At 42.8% G+C, this 13,443-nt stretch overlaps 1 protein-coding gene and 1 pseudogene across 2 annotated transcripts; both read right to left on the bottom strand.

The window, feature by feature from the left end:
• Nucleotides 1-13,443, bottom strand: part of LOC135525834 (zinc finger protein 850-like) — a 227,988-nt pseudogene that overhangs the window by 30,764 nt on the left and 183,781 nt on the right.
• On the bottom strand, nt 3,189-12,198 carry LOC135532300 (uncharacterized). Of its 2 annotated transcripts, none has more exons than XM_064959871.1 (13): nt 11,734-12,198; nt 11,179-11,276; nt 10,879-11,051; nt 7,362-7,652; nt 7,125-7,226; nt 6,887-7,034; nt 6,486-6,772; nt 6,180-6,387; nt 5,954-6,085; nt 5,720-5,862; nt 5,403-5,615; nt 5,064-5,299; nt 3,189-4,902 (listed from the first exon to the last, which is right to left on the bottom strand). In XM_064959871.1, the coding sequence occupies exons 1-13, from the start codon at nt 11,948-11,950 to the stop codon at nt 4,274-4,276; spliced, it is 2,877 nt and encodes a 958-aa protein (XP_064815943.1). In that variant the 5' UTR covers nt 11,951-12,198; the 3' UTR covers nt 3,189-4,273. The 2 variants fall into 2 exon arrangements, with proteins under 2 accessions (XP_064815943.1, XP_064815951.1); XM_064959879.1 differs by having other exon boundaries at nt 5,064-5,296.

The raw sequence follows: 13,443 nt of genomic DNA, 5'->3' as shown, positions 1-13,443 counted from the left end.
GTGCGATTGTAAATACAATATCCTATGCATTCTAAATTATCACCCATTTGGAAAAGGAAAATGCAATAAATATTTACTCTGAGCTGCGCTTGAGTAGGTTGGTGGTAGATGGAAAGCCGTGTTGCCCAACAGAGTCCTTTGAAGAGTGTCTCTGGTGGTGAACGGGAAACGTTGTAGTAATGTCGTTGTGTGGTAGACGGGATACTCTGTCTGTTCTTTCCTAGCCCACATTTGCAGCTGCTGTTGCTACCTCAACGGCTAGGAGGTATCACTTCTGTAGTGAATGAGAGTTCAAAGTTCATACCATTCGCAACCAAAGCTCACGTTGAGGTTGGCTTCGTTCTGTAGTTATTATCTGAACCATTCTGACATCGGATCGTCATCCTAATGTCTCCGGAACAGGAGGTTACATTTTCGTCAAGGCTTTATATAGTGGAGGGAGAAGGGTGTGTTTGCATAGTTTTATAACCCATGTCTCTTCACAGGGGCGGGCCAATGATTGTGCAGAGCCCTAACCTTGTGAAACCCCAAATCTCTCATTTGGAAGCTAAAATTACATTTAATCTTTTCACCAATAATTTTATATTCAAACATTTAAGTTGAACAACAATTCCATGTGAATCCGATAACTACAATGTGCAGACTTTCCACTATAGAGTTTATGTCATCCTATCATTGATGAGAATGTCTCAAATAACAACCGAACTGACATCACATTCATTAAGTACCACCACATATGTTCAACTGGATTACCAAAATATGGTTCATTTCCCCCCACCTTCTGATGTTCGCAGAATCTCTATGTTAACCAAGGGACTTTCAAATGTCACATCAGTAGGGTAGAGAGGAAAAGGGGGGAGAGGTATTTATGACTGTCATAAACCTACCCCCAGGCCAGCGTCATGACACAACCATTTATCGGATCATCAAGAACTTCAAGGAGAGTGGTTCAATTGTTGTGAAGAAGGCTTCAGAGCGCCCAAGAAAGTCCAGCAAGCGCCAGGACCATCTCCTAAAGTTGATTCAGCTGCGGGATCGGGGCACCAACAGTACAGAGCTTGCTCAGGAATGTCAGCAGGCAGGTGTGAGTGCATCTGCACGTACAGTAATGCAAAGACGTTTGGAGGATGGCCTGGTGTCAAGAAGGGCAGCAAAGAAGCCACTTCTCTCCAGGAAACACATCAGGGACAGACTGATATTCTGCAAAAGGTACAGGGATTGGACTACTGAGAACTGAGATAAAGTCAAGGTGAGCGCTACCATCAGTCCTGTGTCATGCCAACAGTTAAGCATCCTGAGACCATTCATGTGTGAGTTGCTTCTCAGCCAAGGGAGTGGGCTCACTCACAGTTTTGCCTAAGAACACAGCCATGAATAAAGAATGGTACCAACACATCCTCCGAGAGCAACATCTCCCAACCATCCAGGAAAAGTTCGGTGACGAACAATGCCTTTTCCAGCATGATGGAGCACCTTGCCATAAGGCAAAAGTGATAACCAAGTCTCTCAGAATGACCTTCTTGATCCAAATCAGTCAGGTTTCAAGACTAGTCATTCAACTGAGACTGCTCTTCTCTGTATCACGGAAACGCTCCGCACTGCTAAATAACTCTCTCTCCTCTGCTCTCATCCTTCTAGACCTATCGGCTGGACAAACAAAAACCATCAGATCCTCCTCTCCACCCTCTCCGATTGGGCATCTCGGGCTGCCCACGCTGTCAGGATTGGCCCTACCTGACAGGTCGCTCCTACAGGTGGCGTGGCGAGAATCTGTCTCCTCGCCACGCGCTCTCACCACTGGTGTCCCCCAGGGCTCTGTTCTATGCCCTCTCATTCTCGCTATACACCAAGTCACTTGGCTCTGTCATAACCTCACATGGTCTCTCCTATCATTGCTATGCAGACGTTAACTTCTCCTTTCCCCCTTCTGATGACCAGGTGGCATCTAGCATCTTGCATGTCTGGCAGACATATCAGTGTGGATGACGGATCACCACCTCAAGCTGAACCTCGGCAAGACGGAGCTGCTCTTCCTCCCGGGGAAGGACTGCCCGTTCCATGATCTCGCCATCACGGTTGACAACTCCATTGTGACCTCCTCCCAGAGCGCTAAGAACCTTGGCGTGATCCTGGACAACACCCTGTCGTTTTCAACCAACATCATGGCGGTGGCCCGTTCCTGTAGGTTCATGCTCTACAACATCCGCAGAGTACGGCCTCACACAGGAACATTTAGGTCCTAATACAGGCACTTGTCATCTCCCGTCTGGATTACTGCAACTCGCTGTTGGCTGGGCTCCCTGCCTGTGCCATTAAACCCCTACAACTCATCCAGAACGCCGCAGCCCGTCTGGTGTTCAACCTTCCCAAGTTCTCTCACGTCACCCCGCTCCTCCGCTCTCTCCACTGGCTTCCAGTTGAAAAGAGAGTTACATCCGCTACAAGACCATGGTGCTTGCCTACGGAGCTGTGAGGAACGACCGCAGTACCTCCAGGCTCTGATCAGGCCCTACACCCAAGCAAGGGCACTTTATTCATCCACCTCTGGCCTGCTCGCTCCCTACCACTGAGGAAGTACAGTTCCCGCTCAGCCCAGTCAAAACTGTTCGCTGCTCTGGCCCCCCAATGGTGGAACAAACTCCCTCACGACGCCAGGACAGCGGAGTCAATCACCACCTTCCGGAGACACCTGAAACCCCACCTCTTCAAGGAATACCTAGGATAGGATAATTAATCCTTCTCACCCCCCCCCCCTTAATGATTTAGATGCACTATTGTAAAGTGGCTGTTCCACTGGATGTCAGAAGGTGAATTCACCAATTTGTAAGTCGCTCTGGATAAGAGCGTCTGCTAAATGACTTAAATGTAAATGTAAGTTGCTCGGGGAACAAAACATCGATATTTTGGGTCCATGGCCAGGAAACTCCCCAGACCTTAATTCCATTGAGAACCTGTAGTCAATCCTCAAGAGGCGGGTGGACAAACAAAAACCCACAAATTCTGACAAACATTGATTATGCAAGACTGGGCTGCTATCTGTCAGGATGTGGCCCAGAAGTTAATTGACAGAATGCCAGGGTGGATTGCAGAGGTCTTGAAAAATAAGGGTCAACACTGCAAGTATTGTCTCTATGCATCAACTTCATGTAACTGTCAATAAAAGCCTTTGACACTTATGAAATTTTTGTAATTTTACTTCTGTATTCCATAGTAACATCTGACAAAAATATCTAAAGACAGTGAACATCTAGTTTCTATTTCCATTTCTTTGACTCATCAACTAAAGTGAATTCAACATGAAATCAACACAAAATGTCACCTGTCATTGGATTTAGGTTGCCAGTTATCTGTAGTGCTGGAGGAAAGACACCCAGATAAACACACATATCATATGGTAAAAACAGGAAATCATTATCAGTCAACAATATAAGACAATGGGAGCACTGTGTATGTTCTCTGATGAATTTGATGAATTCTGATGAATTTTAAGTCAATGTGAAGTTAAATATCAATTACACACTATTTTCATCATAGGTACACTTCAACTAAATACTTATTTTCCACCATAATTTGCAAATAAATTCATTAAAAAGTCCTACAATGTGATTTTCTGGATTTTTTTCTAATTTTGTCTGTCATAGTTAAAGTGTAACTATGATGAAAATTACAGGCCTCTCATCTTTTTAAGTGGGAGAACTTGCACAATTGGTGGATGACTAAATACTTTTTTGCCCCACTGTATTTTTTGGGCTACAAAACCTATTTTGCCAAATGGCCTGGCCGATCTATCACAACGGGTCTGACGTAATCGTCCGACATCGCCCCGGCCCGCTAGCTCTCTGAATCACTGTGTCTCCAGCCCGCCTAGCGTAGTAGCAACTACTGAATCGGCTCCCTGACTCACCTATTGCTGCTCATTGGACCCTATGATCACTCGGCTACACGTGCCTCTCCCTAATGGCAATATGCCTTGTCTATTGCTGTTAAGGTTAGTTATTATTGTGTTATTTCACTGTAGAGCCCCAGCCCTGCCCAACATGCCTTAGATAGCCCTTTTGTCCCACCCCCACACATGCAGTGACCATATCTGACAGGCTCCCAGAGGCAGGGCAATTAAAGGCTCCAGCTCACTGAACTGCCCCTCCCTTCTCCAACAGAAAATAACGAAATGTTGACAGGCTGAGAAGATTACCTCCAAAGGTCACTCTCTTATCTCCGCCACACAACCCAAGGGGGGTTGTTTTGAGGCCTATCAGATTTCAAGCTGACGGACCTAGTTGTCAAGCCGTTCCAAATCTTCTCCACCAAAAGATATTCTTGACACCCCATAGTCAAATAACAGTTCTTGTTGCTCCTGAATGTCTCGTAGGGCAATGAAAAGGATGATGTTCCACACTTTGCCATCCTCTTCTAATTGCTGAAGCTGACTCTTTATGTTGCTACTCTTTCTGGAATGATTTATCCTACGTCCAATTGTGTCCATCTCTGGGTGGCAAGGGCAGGGCACAGTCTTTGCATCTATGCAGTAGGTTTTCCCTGATGAATCCTTGTAGAAGTAAAGGAACCCCATCTCGTCGTTCTCTGTTGCTTCCAACAATTCTTTCCCCTGCTTCCCTGAGAGTGGGAGACCGTGGAAGTCACAGACAACTTCCCCTTTAGCAAATGGACGTGTTGTCATGACCTTTTTTCCTTTATCAGGGTCACTGGCAATGTCCAGTCCTTTCCACTTCTGGGACTTCACCAGCGTCATAATTGCCTGGTTGTATTTTGGTGCGTCAGTGTTAATTGAAGGTTGCCAGTAATAAAGGACATTCTTCACTTTCACTTTGTTCTTCTCCCAGTTCTGCCTTTCAATGTATCTCTCTACTTGACTTGCTGTGGGTTCTCTTCTGGGGAAGTGCGCTGTAACAAAAAAATAAATATGTTATTAATAATTTAAATTTATTGAATAGTAGAAGCCCTTATCAAGTAGTACTTTATTTACTGACTAAATAAAGTACATTTTTGTAATATATAATATAGCAAAATAGTATTTAGTTTAGTGTATTTTAGCTGCCTCATACCGATCACATTATCCCGTCTCATTTTCTCTTGCTGGCTTCTCCACTTGTCATAGCAGTATCTCTCATGCGTTCCTGCTATCAGTCGTCTGTCCTTGGTCTTGATTGATTGTCCATCAATTGTGACAGGGAAGTGTTCATAGAAGAGTTTCCAGGTCTGTGCCTCATCCAACTTTTTGCTGCTGGACAATGCGCCTTTTCTACTTCTGCTCGCACAGGAGGGGCCTGCAGTCTCACTACTTGGAAAAGGGAAAATAACAACACATTTGTATCTATATGTACCAGCATTTAAAAGACAATGTAAAGTGTAATTTATACTGTATAGTTTGTGTAAATACTTACTCAGATTCAATGGACATGGCAACTTTGGAGATCAGCTTCATTCCCATGCAGGCATTGACTGTTGTCTTCCAGCAGTAATGCTTCTCAGCTGTAGCAGTTTTATGGGCCAAGTAGTCAGCAACAAGGGACTTCTCTTGGTCTGTGAAGCTGGCTTTGGTATTTGTCTCCAAAACTTGTCCTGCTACCTGGCTCGTGATGTTGGGCAAGTTGTATCTGATTAACAAACAAGAAAAACAGTTTGGTTTGAGAAAACTGTGCTGTCAAAAAAGTATTGTGGAATGATTAAACAGTGTTCTACTTAACAGTGGTGTGCTTACTTGGCATGAAACCTTTGTAGGTCATTGGATGGGTTGTAGATCGGTTTCCCGGTTGTGGAAATGAAGAATCTCTCATCTTCTTGCATGTCATCAGAGTTTTTAAGAAAAGCTGGTCGAACGTGTCGGTAGTACACATCCAACCACTGAAAATATTAGACAACATTAATACATGTTTAACAGGTTTGTATTAAATCAATCACATTCACAATAACAGATTGTAGTAAATATACTTACTGCATCTTCCTCCTCATCTAACAAAATGGTTGCAACTTGCTGTGTTGCTGTTTTGTGCTTCTTAACACCGATGACAGTCCAATTCTCCCCATCTGGCAACTTGCAGGCGCTCCTTGAGAGCCATTCGCTCAGCTGCAATTGGAACAGTGGCATATTGATAACACACATGCCAAAGAAGCAAATACAATTCAACATTATAGCAAATGTATGACATTAGTTAACTTACAGTCAAATGTTTGATCACTCCAGCCCTCTGGAGATGTTTCAGCATGAGCAGAGACTCAAGGTAGTACAGAACATGCAGTTGTTCAGTTTCCAGCAAGGATTCTTCATTCATGGCCTTCCCAATGATACACAGAAATTCGTTCTTCGCCACCCTCAAAATTTCCCAACATTCTTTTGGTGTCTTCGCAACTGACACCATCTGTATGCATCTACAGAAAAACAATAATACGTTAATTAATTTAAGATTGTTGATAATACACACTTATTTTAAAATACATTTCTGTGAGGATCAATTTGAAATACATACCTTTTCCCAGTAATTTGCCGAGACACCTGCTTGCTCATGGTCTTCTGCAGTTCATTCAAGCATAGGAGGAAATGCTTGCATTGCTCAAACACGGCTCTGTCTGTAATGGTGATGATGTAGCGAATAAATCTCCTCAAATTCTTCATGTAGTTGGCAGTGGTTTGCTTCTTCTGTCCAATGTCTGCAAGCTTGGTAAAAAATGATCTGCTTTTTTCCAAGTTACTAAGAAAATCCAGCGATGGTTTGTTTGAGTCCATGTAAAACAAAAACCTTGACACATTTGCAACCTGTACATGAAAATAAAAATAATATGAACTACATAATTAATAGATTTTAAAGTAGTTATTAACTATCATTAAAATATGTAAACAGTTAAATTAAAGTAATATTTCTGTACATACCTCCTGTTTGAAATTGGGAATGTTGTTGTCGTAGCGGAGATATTTCCCAAATCCAGCCAGCAGATCACAATCCAGCGGGTGCTTTTGGTATAAGCCACTGCTTTGCATCCCCTTTCTCAGTGTGGTGTCCCATGACTGGCTCAATGGTCTGGAAAATATTTGGTATGCAGCAAACATCCATGTTTACTTATATACTTATACGTACTACTTGTTAATGAGATGAATTCTATTTACTTACGGTTGGTACAACGCCGACTGGTCATCGTCCATGTTGACGTCTGAGTCTTCATCTATATTTTCATCTGTAGTTGGTGCCAACACTTGAGCCACTTCCACTTGGCTGAAATATCATACAGATTAACAAAAACATGTATATTATTTTACAATCAAACATAATTGGACAACAGTTCAAATGAGTTCCAATAGCATGTAACTTGCACATACATTATTTTATCAGTGTAAAATAGTAGCTTACCCAGTTATTTGTTTGTCTTGTGGCTTGTTCGTAACAAAATGACCCATTTGTTCACGATTCTTAATCAGAGGTTGGAGTGCGTCCTGTTGTGTCACAATAGAGCTGAGTATTCTGTAGTCAATGATCCTGCCGTGCCAAAGATGGTCTATCATGGAATCGCGGGAATTACGAACTTCCTGATCAATCTTTTGTTTTGATTCTGTCTTCATGCACACTCTGCTGAGATGTATAGAGATATTTTCCTGGTTCTTCATGCAAAATCTGCACACAATAGGGATCCTTCTTTGTTTTCTGTAAGACAGTGAATGCACAATAAGTACATGTAATGAAGTTATTACTTAAACCCTCTCTGGGATATGTGGGACGGTAGCGTCCCAACTGGCCAACATCCAGTGAAAATGCAGAGCGCCAAATTCAAATAAATGACTGTAAAAATAAACTTTCATGAAATTCACACATTCAATATCCGAAACTAAAGCTACACTTGTTGTGAATCCAGCCAGCATGTCAGATTTCAAAAATGCTTTACGGCGAAAGCAAACAATGCTATTATCTGAGGAAAGCACGGCAGCCAACAATCACAGACCTTCATTTTTCAACCCTCACGACGCGACACAAAACGCAGAAATAAAGAGTTGCCAATTGATTTCAAAGACATTCTGCACACTCTAACCGTCTGTGAAACATGATAGAAAGCAATGAATATATGGTCTGATTTAAGAGAAAGAGCCAAATGAGAGTATGAAACCCCCACTGAGAGGTGTGCTATTCCCTTCATTTAGAGAGAACTTACCTTGAACCAGTAGCAGATGCAGATGCCATCTTGCTCCAAGGAGAAGGAAGTAAATTCTCAATTAAATGTTTTCAGAGTATGGAAAAGGGCAATAATCCAACTCCAGCTCCTTCTAAGTGTCTCACAGTATGACGTTCTGGAGTGAATGAGTTCAGACTCTGGAAAGGTCTTTATATTTACAATCAGATAGGCCCAACCCCTTTCCACATTTAAATATTCTATTCAGGGTAAATTGTTTGGTGACGGGAGGGGATATCACACCTCTGAGTGGGGTTTTTCTCCCAAGTTGTATTTGCATTAATTCCATTTGAAAAAAAAAGGTTGGCAATTTGGGAAAAAAAACTCTCCAAAGGTCACCATCTCAAACTCTCAAAAATGTTCTGAACGGGATAGAGAGTTCTCTTTTCTTTGTGAAGTGCAGGGCGCCCTGGAATGGGTTCGCCCCGAGAGAGGGGCCCAAGCCCTGGAATGGGTTCGCCCCGAGAGAGGGGCCCAAGCCCTGGAATGGGTTCGCCCCGAGAGAGGGGCCCAAGCCCTGGAATGGGTTCGTCCCGAGAGAGGGGCCCAAGCCCTGGAATGGGTTCGCCCAGAGAGGGGCCCAGAATGGGTTCGCCCAGAGAGAGGGGCCCAAGCCCTGGAGGGCCCAAGCCCTGGAATGCGTCGTGGTTCCGGCGGCGTCCGGTGAGCTCTCCCTGGCCCTTGAAGTTCTGGGGAAGAGGGTGTAAATGTCTTGGGGTGTTTAAAAATTGAAAAAAGCTTGAAACTTTCCCAAAATGCTCTCAAATTATAGGTCTGGTCACACTGGAACAGAACATTTGTGATACATCACTGTGACTGTCCAATTTATGGATCTATGCAGCCTTAAAACAAGCTTGTTTTTACTGTATGTTCAAATCATGGCCTATTTGTCTAAATAGTCTGGGAGTGTTTAAAATTTGATAAAACTCAAAACTTTCCCCAAATAGTCTCAAATTATAGGTATGGGCACCCTGGAAGAGAGCATGTATCATATATAACTGTGACTTTCCTATTTTGGGATCTATGCAGCCTCAAAACAGGCTTGTTTTGCTGTATGTTCAAATCATGGCATATTTGTCTGAATTGTCTGGGGGTGTTTATAAATCCACAAAAAGCTCCAATGTTCACACAAATGGTCTCAAATTGCAGCTCTAATCACCCTGGAACAGAGCATATTTGTTTCTACTCCAACTTGGCACATAGATACAAAGGCTCAAATTAGCTTAATGCAGCAGTGGCTGGGCCACTCAAGGACAATCAGAGACTTGTCCCAAAGCCACTTCTATGTTGTCTTCGCTGTGTACTTAGGGTCGTTGTCCTGTTGGAAGGTGAACCTTTGCCCCAGTCTGAGGTCCTGAGTGCTCTTGAGCAGGTTTCCATCAATTATCTCTCTGTAATTTGCTCCGTTCATGTTTCCCTCGATCCTTACTAGTCTCCCAGTCCCTGCCGCTGAAAAATATCCCCACACCATGATGCTGCCACCACCACATTTCACCGTAGGGATGGTGCCAGGTTTCCTCCAGACCTGACACTTGGCATTCAGGCCAAAGAGTTCAATCTTGGTTTCATCAGATCAGAGAATCTTGTTTCTCATTGTCTGAGAGTCCTTTAGGTGCCTTTTGGCAAACTCCAAGCAGGCTTTCATGTGCCTTTCACTGAGAAGTGGCTTCTGTCTGGCCACTCTACCAAAAAGGCCAAATTGGTGGAGTGCTGCAGAGATGGTTGCCCTTCTGGAAGGTTCTCCCATCTCCACAGTATAACTCTTGATCTCTGTCAGAGTGACCATCGGGTTCTCGGTAACCTCCCTGACCAAGGCCCTTCTCCCCCAATTGTTCAGTTTGGCCAGGCGGTGGTCTTGGTGGTTCCAAACTTCCCATGTAAGAATGATGGCAGCCACTGTGTTCTTTAGGACCTTCAATGCTGCAGAAATGATTTGGTCCACTTCCCCAGATCAGTGACAATGTCTCGAAAGGATTATATCACATCAAATAAAGGCTACTTAAAGTTCATGAGAGAACACGCACATGTTCGTACACTTGTCCCATGTTTACAAAAATAGAATTGTGCTTTTGGTCATTAAGTCAAATTGTATAAAGCTGCAGGTTTATATTTCAACACCTGCTCCTGACCTGTACCTCAGTACATTGACTCTGTACCGGTACCTCCTGTATATAGCCTCCACATTGACTCTGTACTGGTACCTCCTGTATATAGCCTCCACATTGACTCTGTACTGGTACCCCCTGTATATAGCCTCCACATTGACTCTGTACTGGTACCCCTGTATATAGCCTCCACATTGACTCTGTACTGGTACCCCCTGTATATAGCCTCCACATTGACTCTGTACTGGTACCCCCTGTATATAGCCTCCACATTGACTCTGTACTGGTACCTCCTGTATATAGCCTCCACATTGACTCTGTACCAGTACCTCCTGTATATAGCCTCCACATTGACTCTGTACCAGTACCTCCAGTATATAGCCTCCACATTGACTCTGTACTGGTACCTCCTGTATTTAGCCTCCACATTGACTCTGTACTGGTACCACCTGTATACAGCTTTGCTACTGTTATTTTACTGATGCTCTTTAATTATTTATTTTTTATTGCATGTAACAAATACAATTAGATTTGTATTTTGATTAATTCATACTAGTGGGCATAACAATAATATTTGTTCAAACTAAACTACAGCACTTACCGTGATGAGTTAAATCTGCTCCTTTCTTCTCTACCTCTCACAGTTCCACTCAGCCCCGTTGTTTTCCTGCAGTCCACCAGCAGCACAGACAACCTCTTCATACCCAGCAGTAAAGTGCTACCAGGAGAGGCACGACACGGGGACTCCGGGAGGCAGGAAGGTCTATCGTTGTCCTGGTAACCATAAAGAGGGGACAGACGCACATTATTATGAATGCTGATGTAACGGTTGTCATGAAGTGCTCTACAGAAACCCAGCCCAGATAGAGCAAGCTGTATGCTAGACCAGACTAAGCTGTACCATCTGGTGTTCTGATCTGTAGAGACTCTTCTCTTCCTCGTCAGCATCAGGATGTTGTTGAGGCTCCCCAGAGGATCCACCATAGTCATGTCTCTCTCCTGTGTGAATGAGAACATCAAACAGATGGTAAACTTATGATCTTCTATTGCAATCACAGAGACCTACAAGAGGCATGAATGTGTCTAAAAGCACCAAAATTGACCACTTTTGTCATGATTTCATAAAATATTGTTTGTGATGTAAATGTTAAAGGGTCATTTCACAAAATGGGTTCCTTTCGCATCCCTTCGATATTTTTAGTATAAATTATGCTCCAATATTGAATTTTAAAAGCTTGTTATATTAGATGGGGAACTTGAATGTAGACCACATGGAGAAATCAATACATCTCATTTAAGAGTCTGCAAAATACATGAACCAATGGCAGATTGCCCCTTAAACAATTTATACAGTACTGAACAACATATTCAAGTGTCGAACTTCAGTAGAATGCCCCTTAAAAACCCCACATTAGTTCAACAACGGCATAGTCCCTGTTTTTAAGACAGTACTCACTGGTGTTAATCAGATCTTCTGTCTCCTCCTCTTTCACTCCCAAAACGTCTTCCTTCTTCACCTTTATTGAGACAGCATCCTCTTCCTCTCTAAAAGGTTCGTTCTCTTCTTTCACTATAACAGCCTCCTCTTCCTCCTTTTTCATTCTGAAAGATTCTTTCTCCAAACAGCAGACCTCCTCTTCATTAGCAAGGGAGGAGCAGTTTAGTGAGCTCATGGTCAGGGATGTTAGCTAGCTAGCATTAGCGACTAGCCTAGCCAGTATCAATCTTTAACAAGTTTGCAAATTGAACAAGCACATTAGGTTAAAGTTAACCAGTAGATACATCAACCGAAATGCGTTAAAAACACTGACATTAGCTAATGTACATTAACATAGTCTAAAGAATCAATCTTTCAGTTGTATGTTGTCTTGCAAGCTATCGAGGTGGTTGTAAGAGTTGGCGCCTTGTTGTTCCTGAAGAAGCGTCCCGTCCAGTCCATTATACGTCACGCAAGAAGCATCACCTGAAAGTCGCACATCGCCATCTGCTGGCTGGAGTGGGTAACGCAGTTTGGAAACAATAGTTACGACTCTAATTGTATTGGAAAGAACGTCATAATAATTTAACAATAAGCTGATATATTTTTCTCTTACGTCTTACAAATAATATGTTCCTGTACACAGACGTAAAGCTTAATATGAATATGTAGATGATTAATAAATACATATATGAATAGGTAGTGTGTTAATATACATTTGCTCTGTTCATTTTCACATTAGTTTTTATTAGATGTGACCATACTTTTCCCTTAAAGCCACGCTCTATGAGATACAAATCGTCCTGTAAACAACAGACTAAATGCATCACATGCAAATAGCACTTGATTATCTGTAGTGCTATACACTGGGTAGACAAAACATTAAGAACACCTGCTCCTTCCATGACCATAGACTGACTAGGTGAATCCAGGCTAAAGCTATGATCCCTTATTGATGTCACTAGTTAAATCCACCTCAGTCAGTGTAGATGAAGGGGCAAGACAGGTTAAATAAGGAATTTTAATCAGTGAGATATGAGACATGGACTGTGCATGTGTGCTATTCAGAGGGTAAATGGGGAAGACAAAATATTTAAGTTACTTTGTTCAATGTAACAGTGGTAGGTTTAGGCTACAACATGATACTATAATTTTCCATATACCCATCATGAGGTAGCAACCTAGCCTATGAATGAAAGTTTAGAATGTAGGTTCACACAGGTCGAGAGAAATTGTTGAGGTCACTGACAGTGACACATTCAATATCGCCTTGCACACTCTCGCCTGCATCTAGCTGAAATAGAGGTTCTATTGGACAAATTCACGTATGTTTATCCTGGTTGTGTTCCGTTTAAGAAACATTTGTCAACAGAATCGGCTGAATGAATACGCCCCTGATCATGCATAAACACAGTTCACTTTCATTACAGCCACGTTGTATTCCTTCTTGCATCTATGTGCTCTCCTCTTATCACCTTCTCCCTTTGTTTCTGGACTTAAATTGCACAACACAACACAACACATGACTAATTGAGTCTCTTCTGAGGGAAAAGGAGGAGGTTCCTAGGTTCCTAGAGATAGATGGGAGAAGTTTAGGGTAACTGAAGGATAGGACTGGATGGTCTTCAGAGATAGATGGGAGTGGTTTAGGGTAACTGAAGGATAGGACTGGATGGTCTTCAGAGATAG

Source organism: Oncorhynchus masou, chromosome 5, assembly GCF_036934945.1.
Source record: "Oncorhynchus masou masou isolate Uvic2021 chromosome 5, UVic_Omas_1.1, whole genome shotgun sequence".
Taxonomy (NCBI): domain Eukaryota; kingdom Metazoa; phylum Chordata; class Actinopteri; order Salmoniformes; family Salmonidae; genus Oncorhynchus; species Oncorhynchus masou.
Note: the sequence above shows the minus strand (reverse complement) of the source record. Positions and strands in the feature narration are given on the sequence as shown.